At 45.4% G+C, this 18,051-nt stretch overlaps 1 protein-coding gene and 1 pseudogene across 3 annotated transcripts in view; one reads left to right on the top strand and one right to left on the bottom strand.

Moving 5' to 3' along the window:
- Window positions 1-3,595: 3,595 nt before the first annotated feature.
- On the bottom strand, window positions 3,596-5,839 carry LOC308252540 (dolichol phosphate-mannose biosynthesis regulatory protein-like; annotated as a pseudogene). Its single transcript has 2 exons — window positions 5,652-5,839; window positions 3,596-3,873 (listed from the first exon to the last, which is right to left on the bottom strand). The product of its transcript is annotated as a dolichol phosphate-mannose biosynthesis regulatory protein-like (transcript).
- Window positions 5,807-18,051, top strand: part of CRK (CRK proto-oncogene, adaptor protein) — a 27,211-nt gene continuing 14,966 nt past the window's right edge. The window contains exon 1 of one of the 2 annotated variants that reach the window (XM_080680659.1): window positions 5,807-6,191. In XM_080680659.1, the coding sequence (XP_080536785.1) occupies window positions 5,951-6,191 (241 nt within the window). In that variant the 5' untranslated portion in view covers window positions 5,807-5,950. The remainder of the gene's footprint in view (window positions 6,192-18,051) is intronic. The other variant, XM_080680658.1, reaches the window with a different exon arrangement.

Genomic DNA, 18,051 nt, shown 5'->3' with positions numbered 1-18,051 from the left:
GTGCGTCAAAGGTCAAGGGTTCAATTCCCCAGTCAAGGGCATGTACCTGGGTTGCAGGTTCCTTCCCTGGCCCTGGTTGGGGCACATGCAGGAGTCAACCAACCAATCTCTCTCTCTCACACCCATCTCCTTCTCTCTCTCTCTTTCTCTCTCTCTCCCTCCCTTCCACTCCTTCTAAAAAAAAAAAAAAAAAAAAAAATCCATGGAAAAAATATCCTTGGATGAGGATTAAAAAAAAAAAAAGAAACAAAATAAAGCAGAGAAGGGGGAGAGAAAGAGTTGGGTCTGCACTTTGAAGTTTTAAATGGACTGTGAGGGAAGGCCTCCCTGTGGGAGACAATACTGGAACAGAAGGGGTGAGGGGATGACTGTGGCTATCCAGCAGAGGGAACAGCAAGTGCAAAGCATGGATCCTTGTTAGAGAAAGAGGAAGGTCAGAGAGGAGTGAGCAGAGAAAGAGATGGGGAGAGAAGATAGGTGGATTTGCATCTCACTTCCTTCAGATGTTCTTGATTTTCTCAGCTCCTTGAGGATGGAATCATGAAAGTTGGCACCTGCTCCTGGATTCCTTACCATAAAAGCATCTGTGTGAGCAGCTCTCCTAAGGATGGGGGCAATGAGGGGGGTTTACTTTGCAGCAAAGCAGACAACTCCGTCTCAACAGTCCTACAGCATGTCACTGCTGGGAATATCTCAGACCCTTTCCTGGCAGGTCCAGCCTCTTGCCTCGATTCCCAGCACACTCTCCTCTCCGAGACCCTCCTTGGCGTCCTCTCACAGTTCTCTCCGGAGCGTTCCCCCAGTGTCTGCCTCCAGATCCTTTCTTTGCACATTTTTTTAAAAAAATATATTTTATTGATTGTTCACAGAGAGGAAAGGAGAGGGATAGAGAGTTAGAAACATCGATGAGAGAGAAACATCAATCAGCTGCCTCCTGCACACCTCCTACTGGGGATGTGCCGGCAACCAAGGTACATGCCCTTGACTGGAATCGAACCTGGGACCCTTGAGTCCGCAGGCCGATGCTCTATCTACTGAGCCAAACCGGTTAGGGCTCTTTGCACATTTTAAGACTGGTCCTTGTCTCTGCAAAACTAAGGACTACCCACTGAAGGTGGGGCATCTCCCTTTTTCAGAGCCCAGGAGCTCCAGCAGAGACTTGGAAATTTCTGTCTCCTTTCTCTCTTTCTCCATTTCCAGACGTGAATGAGAACAGGGCAGACATGTCTTCCACAAGTACACACTGCCTACACACACTCACCCACCTTGTCTCTCTCCTCACACACACTTTGGAAGGTAATACTGTCAGTTTTCTTTCTAAATAACAATTTTTGTCATCTTAATACCAAAAAATCTGTTTGCCTTTTTTTTTTTTTTTTTTAAATTAAAAGCGGGTATGAGTAGCCCAGTTCCCAAGGGTTCCATTTATGTAGTACCCAGAAGTTGTGTAGGACACAACCTGAACCACTGAATGAGGAAGCGCTGGTCCTTTAGGGAGTAAAGAACTTTGGTGTGTTTTTCTGTCGAACAGGGCAGCCTTCCCTTTTTCACCCTCTTTCATCTTTGCTTCCACTTTAGGTAACTTTCCCATCCCCACCCCCAACACCAGGAGCCCTTCCTAAGGAGGAAAATCACATTCTTTGATTGTGGGGGGGCGGAAGGGAGAGGAGGGGGAGAGGAGGGGGAGAGAAGGGGGAGAGGGAGAGGGAGATATCATTTGTTGCTCTATTTATGCATTCATTGGTTGATTCTTGTATGTGTCCTGACCCAACCAGGGATCGAACCTGCATCCTTGGAGTTTCAGGACAACACTCTAACCTGAGCTACCTGAGCTACCTGGCCAAGGAATGACACATGCCTTGTAGGGCAGGTCTCAGGTTTATTTGGGAAGTTGGGTGGGGTGGGGCAAAAGCCACCATTATAGATGCAAATCCTGATGTATGAAGGGGAGAGGAGGAAGAAGAAAAGAGAAAGGAGGGTGGGCTTGCCTTCTTCTTGTCCCAAGGCCACTTCTGTTCCTATTTTGTTGTCCTCTGAATTAGTAGATTCTCTGTGCTCCAAGGAGGAACACACTCGAGTAGCTGCCTGGGCCTGAGCCTTCCCCGCTTGCCAATCTCCTCGCTTATTTTCCAGCTCTGTTATGATTTGTTCTCTCTCTCTCCCTTCCAGGTGTGGGAGGTCTGGTCAGTCAGGGTGAGTCCTGAACAGCTACCGCTCCACCCCCACGGGTGTCCTTCCTTCCTTCCCTCCTTTCTTCCTTCCTTCCTTCCTTCCTTCCTTCCTTCCTTCCTTCCTTCCTTCCTTCTTTCTCTATGTCTGTCTCTCTTTCCTTCTTTTTCTTCTTTCAAAATATTCCCTCCCCGCTTATGCCCATATGCCTTAATGATGTGCTTAAAGGCATGGCTTCAGACGCACACACACACACACACACACACACACACACACCCCAGTCTCTGGTAAGGTCCTGCCTCAAAGCTGTGCCATCCTGGGGAAATGGGGGGTAGGGGCTTCTTTCCCAGAGGGCAGAATTCACACTGGAGTGGCCTTTGCTGCTGGTTTGTGGTAACATGCTGTGACTAAGCCAAGATCACCATGATGAGTCATCCACAGCAGGGAAGGTGCCCTTGCTCCCTTCTTCCCAGAGCAGGCCCAGGGGTGTGTGAAATAGGTCTGGAAGAGGCATGTTATTCATGTAGGACCATAACCCAGGGCTGACTGATTATTTATTTATTTATTAATTTTTTTTTTAAAATATATTTTATTGATTTTTCACAGAGAGGAAGGGAGAGGGATAGAGAGCTAGAAACATCGATGAGAGAGAAACATCGATCAGCTGCCTCCTGCACGCCCCCTACTGGGGATGTGCCCGCAACCAAGGTACATGCCCTTGACCGGAATCGAACCTGGGACCCTTCAGTCCGCAGGCCGACGCTCTATCCACTGAGCCAAACCGGTTTCGGCATATTTATTTATTTTTCACACTATCAATATTTATTGTTCAGCTTCCCTCAATAGGCCAGTGCTAGGGCTAAAGGGCTGGGCCTAAATGAGAAGTAGGTCTGGGGACCCTGTGTGACCATCATAATGTGCCCTAGGGCCTGTCAGTCATCCCCCTAAGCTTTCCAGGTCTGCAAGTCCTGTGGGGGTCCCAGGCTGTCAGATTTGGGAAAGCTGCCTTCATGGAGGAAAAGGACATGTGCGGGGAGGCCATGTGATGTCTCAGAACCTGCCAATTCCAACATCAGCCTGTGACAGGAGGGAAACTGAGGCAAGAGGGTAAAACTCAGAGGAAAAAGTGACGGGGGTCTGAAGGTGAGATAGGGAGGACCAGCATCTTTCAGGCCTGAGCCAGAAGGGGGAGAGAGGGAGACTTCCATGTACTTCTTCCTGGCACTAGAAGAGTGAGCAGGGGAAGTGTGGGAGGTCTGGCCAGTCAGGGTGAGTCCTGAACAGCAGCTCCACACCCCCACTCCGGGTGTCTGCAGGGCACATGCTTGAAGGGCTGCAGTGCCTGGACAGGTCCTGTACCCCCACCCATGGTATGCCCTGGAGGGGAGGCAGAGAAGAGTTAGGCAGCCTCATCCCCATTGGGCCCTCACTGGGCTTTTTTGGTCACCTTCAGGTCATTCAGCATCACATAGGTGACGAACATGCCCACAATCAGGAGGAGCAGGAGGCCAGCAGCAAGTGGGATGGCAATGGCATAGGCTCAGGTCAGGAAATACTTGTGGATGACATGGTGGCTGCTGATGAATGGTAAGGGAATCGCCCAGGCAGTGTAGTAGGTGAAGAGGCTCAGCAATGAGGCCGAGCCCCACCACCTGGTCTGTCCCGTGGCCATTTCCTTGTGCTCCCCACCAGGGCACCAAGCTCCTAACTGATTTAAAAGAAAAATGACTATTTCTGGCACTCTCCCTCCAGGGAGCATGCCCATGCCATTCCCTTCTCCATTTTCTTCCCCCACAGGCACTTATTTCCTAAACTCCAAGGGACTTCACAAGACTTGCAACCAGGGGAGCAATGGGCAGCAGCAGCTTGTCCCAGGCCAACCCCTGAACCTGTCTCCAAGGCCCCCTTTTCTCTGACTCCTCCGTGAGCCAAAGCAGCCCAGTCTGGGCTCTCCTATTGCTTCTTCTATGCCCTTCCTTGTTTCACTGTCCTAAGTATGTTTTTGCTGTGGTCAATACATTATTGCTTGCTTTTCTAAAATAATTACATACATAAATAAAGTCTGTTTCTGCCATCTTCTCCCTGTCACCTCCACCATTCCTATCTCAGATGCCTGAGAATATAGCAGTGACCACAGCTTTCTTTTCCTTCCAGGATTTGAATGTCACCTCCCCACTTGTGTCTTTGGACAAGTTACTTAAGCTCTCTGAGCTTCATCTGCTAATGGGGATAGTTGTAAAATACCAATCCATAAAGTTGTTGAGAGGACTATTAAATAAGATGATCCACATAAAGGCAGCATTATTCCTGGAAGACAGTATTCCCTGAGTAAATGTTAGCCGTCATTATGAAACATTTATGAGGAGCCTCCTACACAAGAAGCTTGGCCTTTGAGGAGCTCTAGTATGGGACACAGACCTATAAATGAAAGATTACAGTACATTGGATAAGGACTGTAATGGGGAGGGAATATAAACACAGTGCTGTCCATGCAGAGTGGGTGTGATGTGGTGGTCAGGAAAGGGAGGCATTTGAGTGGAGATCCCAAAAGGAGTGGAAGGGCATTCCAGAAAGCAGAAACACAAGTTTTGTGTAGAAGCAGTTAAGATGAGACTGTGGTCCAATTTAATTCTGTGAACTGAACTGGTAGTTTTAACACCTGGAGACTGTTAAAAGTTTTACACAGGGTAGCCACAGTTTCCGAGTTGTAATTTAGAAACAGCACACTGACAGATGTGTGCAATGCAATTAGGGGTAGCAAGACAATCCAGCACCACTGAGCAGTCTGTTCCGGGAATACAGACAAAGATGTGGAATACAGAGATAGAGATGATCATGAAGGTAGGGAGAGGAGAGGTGACCTATGGCTACAATTAGGGCTTAGAAGAATCTGGGCAGATGACTTACTTGAGAGCCTCAATACAGAGAACTCCATACTTCTACCTGGCTTGGCACCCCCTTTGTCTTGAATACCCTTCCCCCCTTGCCATTCAACATTCATTCAGCACATGCCACCTCAGCTGGGAAGCCATCTTGCATCCCTTTCCAGACTGAATTAGGGGGCCCTGTTCTATGTTCCGAGAACCCCTGTCTATTACCTGTTCATTAGTATTTGCCATTCCTTTGGACTGTTTCCTGGTTCCTCCCACTAGTCTGGGAATTCGGTGACGAAAGGGCTCACCTTTGCACCCGCAGGGCAAATGTGTCAATAACTGTTTGCTGAATGAATCAATGAAAACAAGAGCTGTAGGTGGCCCGGGGAGGGAGGAGCTGGAGGAACCGTCAGAAAAAGACCGTCTCAGGTAGCTTAGGCCTTCAAGCCATATCATCTTTCCTATTCCAATTTTGTCTCGGAGTTCTTGCCTTGAAGTCCTGGGCCATCCAGGAACCTGAAGCCTGGTGGAGTGAAGAAACGTGCGGTCAACGGCGCAGATAAAAACCACTGCCGACTGCTGGCTGAGGCCCCGCCCATGATTCTATACTCTGCCCCTCCATCGTCTGCAGTCCCGGTTCCCGCCAGGCGGCGACGCCCATGAGGCCGCATGCGCAGTGCATGCGCGACCCGTCCTTTGCCCTTCTCCCAATGGCGGGCGGAGGTCCCTTTCCCGGCATCCTCTGGGGCAAGGAGCGCGTCATTTCCGGTCGGGAGGCCCGCGGCCTCCGCCGCCATTTCGGGCGCTGCTGTTAGGCTGAGATCCGAGCCGGTCCGCTGGGCGGCGGGCGACGGGCTGGAGGGGCACGCGCGGCGGCGGCGGCCCTGCGTGTAGGCACCGAGGCGGCCATGGCGGGCAACTTCGACTCGGAGGAGAGGAGTAGCTGGTACTGGGGACGGTTGAGCCGGCAGGATGCGGTGTCGATGTTGCAGGGCCAGCGGCACGGGGTGTTCCTGGTGCGGGACTCGAGCACCAGCCCTGGGGACTATGTGCTCAGCGTCTCCGAGAACTCGCGCGTCTCCCACTACATCATCAACAGCAGCGGCCCGCGCCCACCGGTGCCACCGTCGCCCGCCCAGCCTCCGCCCGGTGAGGGACGGACAGGACGGGAGGCCCGGGCGGGGGTGAGGGCCGCGGAACTCCCCAGACTGGCCGGCTGCTCCTCGCGAGCTGACCCCCACGTGGGCAGAGGGCTGGAGTGACCGTGGCAGGGGGCGGAGTGCTGCCGGCGCTGGTTCCCACAGACCCGCGGGCGTGCGTGGGGGAGGAGGAACCGCTGACCCAGGCCTCTGGGTGTGACTTGGGAGGACAGCCCCGGGGAAGGGGAACTGCTTTGCTCCAGGGTGGGGCTAGCGCCGGTCCAGGCACCAGGGCTGGGCCGGGCATCGTGGGGACAAAGCGCTGAGGGGGATGTTGGCACTGCGGGGGCATCACTTGGCAGCAGTGTCGAGAATGAATCCGATAATCCTACAAGTGGCTTTTTCGCCTTCAAACATTTTCTGCAATGTTGGAGAGCCGAGTTTGGCCATACTCCACTGATGGCCTTTGGTAGGAAGTCACCACATACAGGCCGGGAGGGATGGAGACACCCTTCAGGAAACCGGCCAGCTTTTTCCTTTCTTGGGCATTTTTCCAAAATACTTTTTACGGTCCTCTTCCTCCGCGGAGGTGAGCTCAGTGCCTTGGGGATAGAAGGAAAGCCCTTTGTGGCCAGCTCAGAGTAAGTCGATGCCGGGCGGACTGTGTCTAAGAGATCTTAGTGCCCAGAAAACTGTTCTCCACAGTTGGGGGAGGGGTGGGGGTGGGGTCTTAGTTTTCAAAGTGTTTAGTGGAGGGAACATTACTTTTCAGGAAACAAACCAGAAATAAGCCAATGAAAACAATCCCTTCTCTGAAAGTGAATGAAAGGAACTTCATTTTTCCTGGGCTTAAACATTGTCAGTCTTGTGGTCCAGGGCCTCTTCTTACTCAGTTGGGGCTGTGGCCTGAGTCTGGGAACAGACCTCTGCTGGGCAGATTCTCTGAGAATTTAAATGATCTGAACTGGGTCTTCCTTGTCAAGAATCATTGAGCTATGCCTGTCTTACCCATGCCATTGGAGTTGTTGGGAAATATGAAGGAGATTTATGTACTTAGTACTTGAGATTTGTGGGATACATAGTAATTTTGAGGTGATCATTATTTGTGTGACAGCACCAAGAGTCCTAGTGCCTTCTCATTGTTCCCAAATTGAAGCATTTTCCTTCTGACCAGCTGAGACTAGATACAGGCTAGCCTCAAGTGAATCAGGAAGCTCCTGATTCAGCCTTTGCAGACTTAACGTTTTAGAATAGTCCCAATTTAGATTTATTTACTCTGGCCAGAAATGGGAAGACAAGGTAGTCAGTCTCTTTGTTGTTAATACACAGCAGTTTCAAAAAGAGTGTGGGATCATTAAGTCTATAAATTATCCTAGGTCTTTCTCAGTCTGGTTGGCTTAATAGTATTATAACATGAAATGGGAATATCAATGTGACATGTATTTGCCCTATACCAGATATAGTCTACTTTTTGCCATCTGCATGGTGTCTAGGATTTTTTGTTCATGCAGTGACATGACGGTAAACTGTCACTGAGACTCAATTCTCAATATTTTGTTTGTGTATGTGTTTTATTGGTTGCACATTTTGGAAATGGCAGCTGGCAGGTTTCTTAGTTTGAGCTTTCTCCACACCTTGGCATTATGACTTTATATCTCTGCTTACCTTGATATTGAGTTCCACCTTTTCATAACATATATGTGTTCAGATCCCTTGGCACAAAAGAGAAAGTGAAGATTGCCAAAGTTTGTCGATGGGGTGTGGAAAATTCATGGACATTGTGGTAATAATTTTTGCTATATACTCTATATTTTCCATGTAGGGTAATTGATTCAGTTCCCTTTGTAAAGAATTCTTAATCTTTGTTTTCACTATACCACATCAAGCTCTTTTCATTTTGAAACCTCTGAATTTTAGAAAGACATACACAATATTAATAGCTAACATTTATTGACTGTCTATTCTGTGCCAGGTACTTTGCTGAGTACTTAATATATGCCTCATCTCATTTACTATCTATAACAATTTAGTAAGGAATAGACTATGATCTCCATTTATTTATTTTTTTAAAATATATTTTATTGATTTTTTACAGAGAGGAAGGGAGAGGGATAGAGAGTTAGAAACATTGATGAGAGAGAAACATCGATCAGCTGCCTCCTGCACACCCCCCACTGGGTATGTGCCCCAAACCAAGGTACATGCCCTTGACCGGAATCGAACCTGGGAACCTTGAGTCCTCAGGCTGATGCTCTATCCACTGAGCCAAACCGGTTAGGGCTGATCTCCATTTATTAAAATATTTCCATTTTATGGATGAGGAAACAGAATCAGAGAGTCAGTAACTTGCCCAAGGTCATACAGCTTGTAAATACTGAGCCAGAATTTGAACCTAGGAATTTTGACTTGAGAGCTGACACTATTAAACTTTTCTGTCAAAGCCAGTTTCCTATTGAGATCCCAGCAGTGCTCACTTTTGGCTCTGTCTTGGGGTCCCAGATTCTGTTTAAAGACCAAAAGGAAAGGATGACAAGAAGAAATTGGCAAAAAGAAAAATTGGCTTTAGTGTTCAGACAGTACTCATTTGCTATCTAAAGTCAATGATGAAGAGACTTTTAAATTCCTTATTTGGCAAATTGAATATGGAAAATGAACTTTTTGCTTAGGATAATACAGTGTATTTTATAGACATAAGATACAGGTAAAATTTATATGGAATGGCGTAGATATAGTTTTTAGAGGCTTAGGGATAAAATAGACCAGGAGTTCTCAACCTTTCCAGTGAACCTATTTTTAACTTGGGTGCTCAACTCCTGTAGACTCTGGTTGTGGCTGTAGCCTGGGAGTGCCCTGGCTGTGCTCCAGTGCCATAGGGCAGGACTTGGTCAAATCTATGGGTCATGCTCTGTCAAGTATACTTCTTGGGAAAGCTTTGCAATCATTGATTTGCTAGTTTTTTTCTCTTGAAACAATGTGATATTACTAACCTTAACAAGTAGATAATTGACAAACCTGAGTAAGTGTAAGTTGGGAAAGTTGTTAGAAGCTTGAGATCTAGAGCCTGGGTTTGAATCTTACCTGACACTTACTGCTTAATGTAACTTTGGGCATGTTCTTTAACTTTCTCTGCCTTGGTTCTTCATGTGTGAAAGAGGACATCATAGGGTCGTTGGGAGGATTAAATGAGTTTTAGTGTATTAAATGCTTAGAAATGGGGTTGGAGTATAGTAAGTACAAATTAAGTATTAGATATGTTAATCTTATGAACATAACTATGAAGTTGCGAGGGAGGAATTGAAACAAATGGAAACCTTAGCTTTGAAAGGGTCTTAGAATGCATGGTGGTTTGGTGAGCAATGCTGAAACAGCATGTCTTAGGATGTATGTGCTGGAGTGGAGGGGGATATAGTGCTGTGAAAGTACCTTGGATCCAGTATGTGGAAATAGAATGGTGCCTGCTATTACCTGCTCAACTGAGAGCTCCCCACCTATTACTGTAGTGGGTGAAGGGAGCATAAAAACTTGCCTAATTTTGGGTATTGGGGGGCAGAAGCCAGGGTGGTAATTGTGCTGCTGAAGCCACTTTTCTGGAGATCCTGTGGGACTGCTGATTGCCCACTGCCACCTCTTTGTACTTTCAGCATCTCTGTTTCATTTGTTTATCTCATCTTTGCAGTTTTCAAACCTGGTCCTCATGTTTTACTCCTTAACATTAGAGTATCCCTCCATTTAGTGGTTCTGGAAAAGTTCTTACCCCTGAAAGATCCCCTGGTAAAAGCAAGTAGGGTTGTTTGTTAGAGGACTTCTCTAAGCCTTTACTATGCCCTTGTGAAATTACGACCCTCCAAGAGAGGCAGGTATTGGATACTGGGTTTTATTCAAACTTATTTGACTACAGAATTTTTTGAGAAGCAGCTTGAGATTCTGTGGAATCTTGGAAACAGCAGACTGGATTTGGGGATAAATGGAAAATTTCTAAAGAAATTTAGAGGTTGGGTCGTATTAAGCTGAATTTCCATATATATATTAGAGGGAGGGGAAGAGAGAAGGAGAGAGAGAAACATTAATGTGAGAGGGAAACATTGATCAGTTGCCTCCTTAACCGGGGATTGAACCTGCAACTGGGCATTTTCGCTGACCAGGAATTGAACTGGCGACCTTGAGGTGCATGGGAAACACTCAACCAAAAGCCACACTGGCCAGGGCTTGTTAAAAAAAAAAAAACAATTAAAAAATTTTTTTCATTGATTTTTTTTTTTTTACAGAGAGGAAGGGAGAGGGATAGAGAGTTAGAAACATTGATGAGAAACATTGATCAGCTGCCTCCTGCACACATCCTACTGAGGATGTGCCTGCAACCCAGGTACATGCTCTTGACTGGAATCGAACCTGGGACCTTTCAGTTCGCAGGCCGATGCTCTATCCACTGAGCCAAACGGGTTAGGGCAAAAAAACCCCACAATTTTTTTTTTTTTTAATTGATTCTAGAGAGAGGAAGGGCGAGAGAAACATTGATTTATTGTTCAACTTATTTATGCATTCATTGGTTGCTTCTTGTATGTGCCCTGATCAGAGATCGAATCTGCAACCTTGGTATATTGGGTTTCCTGGCCAGGGCATGAATTTTCTTTTGTTGAGCACCCATAATATACTGGCTACTTTTAGGAACTTTATTAGGTAGGTATTTGGCCCCATGAAATGTTAAAAAACAGCTCATACAGCTAGTAAATGACAGAATTCATCAAACGCAATCATTCTGAATCTGCAAAGCACCATGCTGATATCCATTTATAGAAATTCTATTTGCTTAGGACAGTGGTCGGCGAACTGCGGCTCGCGAGCCACATGCGGCTCTTTGGCCCCTTGAGTGTGGCTCTTCCACAAAATACCACGGCTTGGGTGAGTCTATTTTGGAGAAGTGGCGTTAGAAGAAGTTTTAAGTTTAAAAAATTTGGCTCTCAAAAGAAATTTCAATCATTGTACTGTTGATATTTGGCTCTGTGGACTAATGAGTTTGCCGACCTCTGGCTTAGGAGACCATACATCTTGATACCTCTTAAAGATACCTTCACAAATGGAAGTCAGTGGTCTTTTTAGCCCTTTGTGTTGGACAGGTAGTTGGGGTTGTTTAAACAACCTCTGTAAATACCATAAGCTAAGGAGAGGTAAGAGAGGGAGTGGGAATTAGGAAAGAGGAAAGGAAAAAGGAGATGCTGTGAGATCAAAAAGGTTGTGGTAGTACCCATGCCCAGCTCTTGGGTGTTCTTCATAAAACTTTCAGGAAGTGGTATCATAAAAACTGATGTAAACCGAGGGCTAAAAATGCTTTAAAGTAGTAAGTTGAGCATGTATAGAAACCAGAGCAATAATGTGTTGATTTTGATTTCTGAATGTGTCAGTTTAAACTGTATGTTCAGAATCCAGCCTAAGTTTGATGTAGAACAAGTCAGTGAGGTTTTCCAAGTCTTGGCAATGAGAGCCCTGTCCTTGGTTCTGTTCTCTAGACTATCTATCTCTTTTCCTTTCCCACCTTTCTATTTCCTGCCTTTGTCTGTTTGTGGTTGGAAGAAGATAACTAAGGGAAAGGAGCTGGATATAGCAGGAGTGGTTAGCTTGAAGGCCACCAGAGAGGGAGCATTTCACTGTTGATCCCCCTTTTCTATTGATTCCCCAGTCTTGAGGAATATAGGGCAACTGGGTTCAGGTTCAATCAAGGGCTTTCTCTCACTTGGGCCAAAGCCATCTGCATTTTGGGGGCCTCCGTAGGGCCAGGATGTTGGGCTCTACCCATTTTGTTTGCTGTTTCTCTGTGAGCCAAGGCTCAATTTGTAAGAAGGGACACAATTGGAAATACTTGATGAGGCTTTGACAGCAATGTCATGTCTGAGAGAGACATGCAGAACTCTGGATGTCACCAGAAATCTAACAAATGAAGATTGACTTTGGAGGCTGATAAAACAGAATATCACTTTGTTTACTAGTACATGGTTCCCAGCAGTCTTTTTTTTTTTTAATATATATATATTTCTTTATTGATTTCAGAGAGGAAGGGAGAAGGAGAGAGAGATAGAAACATCAATGATGAAAGAGAATCATTGATTGGCTGCCTCCTGCACGCCCCCCACTGGGGATCGAGCCCACAACCCAGGCATGTGCCCTTGGCCGGAATCGAACCCGGGACCCTTTGGTCCGCAGACTGACGCTCTATCCACTGAGCCAAGCCAGCTAGAGCCCCAGCAGTCTTTCCAGTTAGACCACACAATGTAAACTTAGAGCACAACAGCTCATGCTTGGGCTGTTTTGGTGACTGATGCTGTGTAAGCCACACAGAGCCTGCTTGAGCATCTGATGACATCATCAGGGACGTTTGGACTGAGGACCCAGGAATCTGTTAGAGTGTCACTGCCTGTCTTCATTCTAGCAAAAATGAAGCTCTCAGCCCGTCATTTCATCTAGTCTTTCTCACTGGCACCCTTACAGATTCAGAGTGCCTTGTCATTACTTAGGGTACAGGTATCCTGGCCTGCTGCTTCTGCCGTTGCAGTGTTCTCTACTTTTAAAATTGAACACCCAAAATGCCCCTCTAAGGCTCAGCGATCGAGGTAGATATGTGTGAGATTGTAAGAGCCAGAGAAGAGGGTCACAATGGGCAGGCAAACCAGATTCCAAACTACAAGTGAATCTTCCCTCTTGAACCTGAACCCAGTTACCCTATACCCCTCAGGATTGAGGGATCAACATAGAGGGGGAAGTAACCGTGAGGTGCTCCCTCTCTCTGGCCTTGCTAAGTGCTCCAGCTATAGACATGCTAATTACATGAAGGAATTCTGCTTGAGGCTGAGCAGTCCCTTTGTCAGGACTCAGGTGGGGTTGACCCGTAACAAAGGAATTTAGAGAGTTTGAGCTCTTCATCCTTTTCCCTGCCTACCTAAGTCTAAGGCAGTGCCTACCCCTTGCCTCCCCCCTCCTCCCCTTGAGAATAACATGATGCTTGATTTCCAGACTCTCTTAAGATGGATCTGAGAATTAGTTCTCCCATCTTCTTGATCAATAAACTTTTCCTTACCCTCCCCCCCCAAAAAAAAACAAAAACAAAAACAAAAGAAAGGGAGCTGGACACATAGTTGTGGTGAGGTTTGAGCTTTTCTATGACTTATGTATATTCTGTTCCCCTCCCTTCCCTTCTTCTGGAGTTTGGACCAACAAAGCTTGATTTCACATATATCTAACTGCTTCGGAAGTACACAAAAACAGGTACTTCTCTGTGGAATTAGAATAGATAAATAATTTATAGGTAATGTGAAAGATTTCCCTTGGTGCTTAACTTGCATTTCTGTGACCACTGGGATTGTCAAGCTGAAAAAAACAAAACACACATATTGGACCCAGTTTACACCGTGAAGCATTTGAACAAGAAATTAATTGAACCAACTTCCTACCTTTATGGAAGATGAGCTTCCAGTTTTTCTTTTCATAATTCTCACACTGATCTTTATAAGGGACTTGGCTTAGTGGTCTTATTTGTTCTAAACCCTGCCCCCTTGTCCCCCCAGAAAAAAAAATCAACAACATACACACACAAATTTCACTTGGGCTAGTGCAATATCCTATTTAATAAAAACCTAATATGCAAATTGTCCTTCCGACTGGGAGTTTGACCCGGAGTTCGAAGGTGTGTGTGGGGGGGCAGCTGGCCAACCTCCTGCCAGCCCCCACCCATGCACTGATTGGTGCACCAGGTCTCTAGTTGGAGCCATAATAATGGATGACAGGGAGTAGTTGCTTTCCTTCTTAGAGTTAAAAGGGTACCTTGCAAATATTTAATAGTGGCCAGAGCCGCTTTTTTAAAAAATATATATATATTTTATTGATTTTTTACAGAGAGGAATAGAGAGGTAGAAACATCGATGAGAGAGAAACATCGATCAGCCGCCTCCTGCACAGCTCCTCCTGGGGATGTGCCCACAACCAAGGTACATGCCCTTGACCGGAATCGAACCTGGGACCTTTCAGTCCGCAGGTCTATGCTCTATCCACTGAGCCAAACCGGTTAGGGCCAGAGCTGCTTTTTCATTGTGATTTTGTTGTATCTGAGAACCTGGTTTGTTGTTATTCCTCACCTGAGGATATTTTTCCATTGATTTTTCAGACAGTGGAAGGGAGGGATAGAAACAATGAAACATCGATGTGAAATCAATTGGTTGCCTCTCACACATGCTCCAACTGGGTTAGGGATAAAGCCCGCAACCAAGGTATGTGTCCTTCACCAGAATTGAATCTGGGACCCTTCAGTCCATGAGCTGACGCTTGAACCACTGAGAACACCAGCTAGGGGCAAAATTTTATTTTTGTAAGAACACATCTCCAGTTGAAAGTGAAAGCTACAGGGGTGAAAAAGCATGTCTTCCTAAGACGTCCTGCTTTGCTTCTTGCTCACCAATCACACTTATACTTTTATGTATCCCCAGCTATGCTGTGAGCTTAAAGCTGGGAACAGATTTTCATTTAACTTCTTTCCCTCACTTTAAAGTTATGTTCATTAAGAATAATATCTCTAACACTTATTGTTCTGGCCGAGTGTCTCAGTTGGTTGGATCGTTGTCCCATACACCAAAAGGTTGCAGGTTTGATTCTTGGTCAAGGCACGTGCCTGGGTTTCAGGGTGTTCCCCAGTCTGGGTGTACAGGGGATGGGGACACAGTGGATCGTGTTTTTTTCTCCCCCCACCTCTAAAAATCAATAAAAGTGTATCCTCAGGTGAGGATTTAAAAAAAAAAAATCTCACACTTACTGAGCACTTACTGTCTGCCAACTACTGTCCCAAAAAGACAACTAGTGAAAACCATTTGGCTGTTGCTCTACTCTACTCTAGCAAGGGAGCTTTTCTCCCCAGGTGTTATTAGGACCATTTTCGTAGACCATGGGCCCTTTGCTGTTGTGAGGGTTCTCCCTACCACTCTGCCCTGGAGGCTTTCTTTGTCCAGCAGTGCTAAGTAGGTCTCCTTGGAACTCATAACTGACCTTGTCCTTACGTAGTTCATTTGGCCTGAAGAATCACTGAATTAGCCTAGTGATGATAGGCAAGGTAGCCATGCATCTCCTTGCCTGCCCAATTTGAATGGCAGTAATTTCTCATTGGTGATCTACTTCAGTGATGAGAAACTCCAGAATGCAGCACCACCACCATGCTCTGGTATGTTCATAACCAAATCATGTCTCCAGTCCTGCACTTGGAACTATTGTGATTACTGTGGCAGTCCAGATTCTGCTAGTGCCTGTGTTTATCATAGATGGACAGTCCTGGGTCTGGGCATGTATTTCATCCTCTTAGTAAGACAGCCAGCATTACTGTGGGCTATTAACTTGTGTTAGCCTGCAGCCATGAATTCCACAGGTGGACTTTTGTAAGAAATGTGCAACTTTAAATTATGTATTGGTCTTATCATTCTTTTGGATGAAAAGAGAAAGCACTCATCAGAATTCATTCTGTATTGACGACTTTTGACTAACTTCCAAAGGTTGTCTTTTCACCTCTCCCCAGTAGAGAATGTTAAGTGTAGTTTTTCTGGTCATTCTGGAAGAAATATTTTCTAACATTGAACAAAACAATTGGGTCTCATTTTTAGAGTGGTGAATTAATTTTAGACATCTGGACTACCACAGTGTTCCTATTTCACAGCATTAATCGCCATGGCTTTTGGATGGGTGGGTCATTGTTAATACAAGTGGAGAGGGTAGATTGTCCAATTTTCCTTAAAAAGGACTTAAGTAACTTTCACGAAAGAGGTACAAATAAGTCAAAAAATGTGAAAAGCAAACAACTAATGATATTTCAAAAGATAATATTTCTCTTATTAAATTGGCAGTGATTTTTAAAATGCAGTTTTGATAAGGACATTGGAAAATGGGAACATATAAACCACCTGTGGGAGTGTAAAATCATGCAAATTTTCGGAGGGCAATTTGGCAACATAAACCTTAATTTTTTAAAATATTTTTTATTGATCTCAAGAGAGGAAGGGAGAGGGAGATAGAAAAATCAAGGATGATAGTCATTGATCCACCACCTCCTACACACCCCTCACGGGATTGAGCCCAAAACCTGGGTATGTGCCCTGACTGGGAATTGAACTGCAACTTCCTGGTTCATAGGTCAACGCTCAGCAACCTGAGCCAAGCCAGCCGGGCAAACTGTAATGTTCTTACCATTTGATCCCACAGTTGCATTTTAAGTTGTTTATCCTAAGGGAGTAATTTGCGTTTTAAGTTGTTGTATCCTAAGGAAGTAATAAAATAGTCATTAATAAGAACAAAAATGCTAATAACAGCATCATTTGCACTAGTGAAACGTTGGGAATACTTTATATCAATTAAAAGTCATGTTCTTGCCCTGGCTGGTGTGACTCTGTTGGTTGGAACTTTATCCTGTACACCAAGGTTGCAGGTTCGATTCCTGATAAGGGCACATGCCCAGGTTGTGGGTTTGATCCCTAGTTGGGGTGCATGTGGGAGGCAACCGATTTTTCTTCCTTCCTCCATCTTTCTTTCCCTCCCTCCCTTCTTCCCTCCCTCTCTGTAAGATCAATTTTAAAAAATCATGTTCTTGAAGAATATGGGAAATTATAAAAATCAAAAAACAATCGTCTATGGAGCTATTATCAGGAAACCAAAAGCAAAAAATCCAGTCAAGTGCCCTGGCTGGGTAAGCTCAGTTGGTTAGAGTGTCCTGATAAGTCAAGGTTGCAGGTTTGATCTCCAGTCAGGGTACATACAATAAGCAACCAGTGGATGCATAAATAAGTGGAACAACAAATCATGTCTGTCTGTCTCTCTTAAAAAAAAAAGAAAAATGGGATCCTGGTCAGTGTGGCTCATCCATGCACCAAAAGATTGCTGTTTCAATTCCCGGTTAGGGCACATGCCCAGGTTGCAGGTTTGATTCCAGGTCAGGATGCATATGGAAGGCAACAGATGGATGTTTCTCACTTTGATGTTTCTTCCTCTCCCTCTAAAAAAAATCAATAAAAAAATTTTTTAATGGTTAAAATGGTAACTGTTATGTGTATCTCAACACAATAAAAATAATCCACCAAACTGCACTAAGAAAACTTAAAAATAAGTGGAACAACAAATTGATGTTTCTCTTTCCCTTTTCTTTCTGGAATCAATATATTTTTAAAATGTTTAAATCTAATAAAGATGATTTGATATTTTGGTGCTCAGCAGAGTGTAAGCTAAAGGATTGTATTCCTCATTAGAAAACTGTTTCTCTGCCCTACCTGGGTTCTTCAATGGTTAGAGCATCAGCCCTCGGACCAAAGTGTCATGGGTTCCATTCCCTATCATGGGCAGGTATCTCGGTTGCAGGTTCGATCCTAGGCCCGGGCGAGAGTGGTAGGCAACCAATCGATATGCCTCTCTGATGGATGTTTCCCTCTCTCCCTCCCTTCCATTCTGTCTAAAAATCTTAAGAAAAAAAGAAGCCCAGCCAGTGTGGCTCAGTGGTTGAGCATGGGCCTATGAACCAGCAGGTCACGGTTCGATTCCTGGTCACTGTACATGCCAAGGTTGTGGACTCAATCCCCAATGTGGGGTGTGCAGGAGGCAGCCTATCAGTGATTCTCTCTCATCATTGATGTTTCTCTTGCCCTCTTCTTTCCTCTCGAAGTCAATAAAAATATATTTTAAAATAAGAAAAAGAAAACTCTTTCACCCTGGCTGGTGTAGCTCAGTGATTGGAACATTGTCATATGCACTGAAGGGTTGTGGGTTGGATTCCTGGCCGGGGTACATGTGGAAAGCAATCCATCAATGTTTCTCCCTCCCTCTCTCTAAGCTTAGTGAAAATATATCCTCAGGTGAGTATTAAA

The sequence above is a fragment of the Plecotus auritus genome, assembly GCF_963455305.1.
Source record: "Plecotus auritus genome assembly, chromosome: 7".
NCBI lineage: Eukaryota > Metazoa > Chordata > Mammalia > Chiroptera > Vespertilionidae > Plecotus > Plecotus auritus.
The sequence above is the reverse complement of the archived record's forward strand: the minus strand, read 5'-3'. Positions and strand labels throughout refer to the sequence as shown.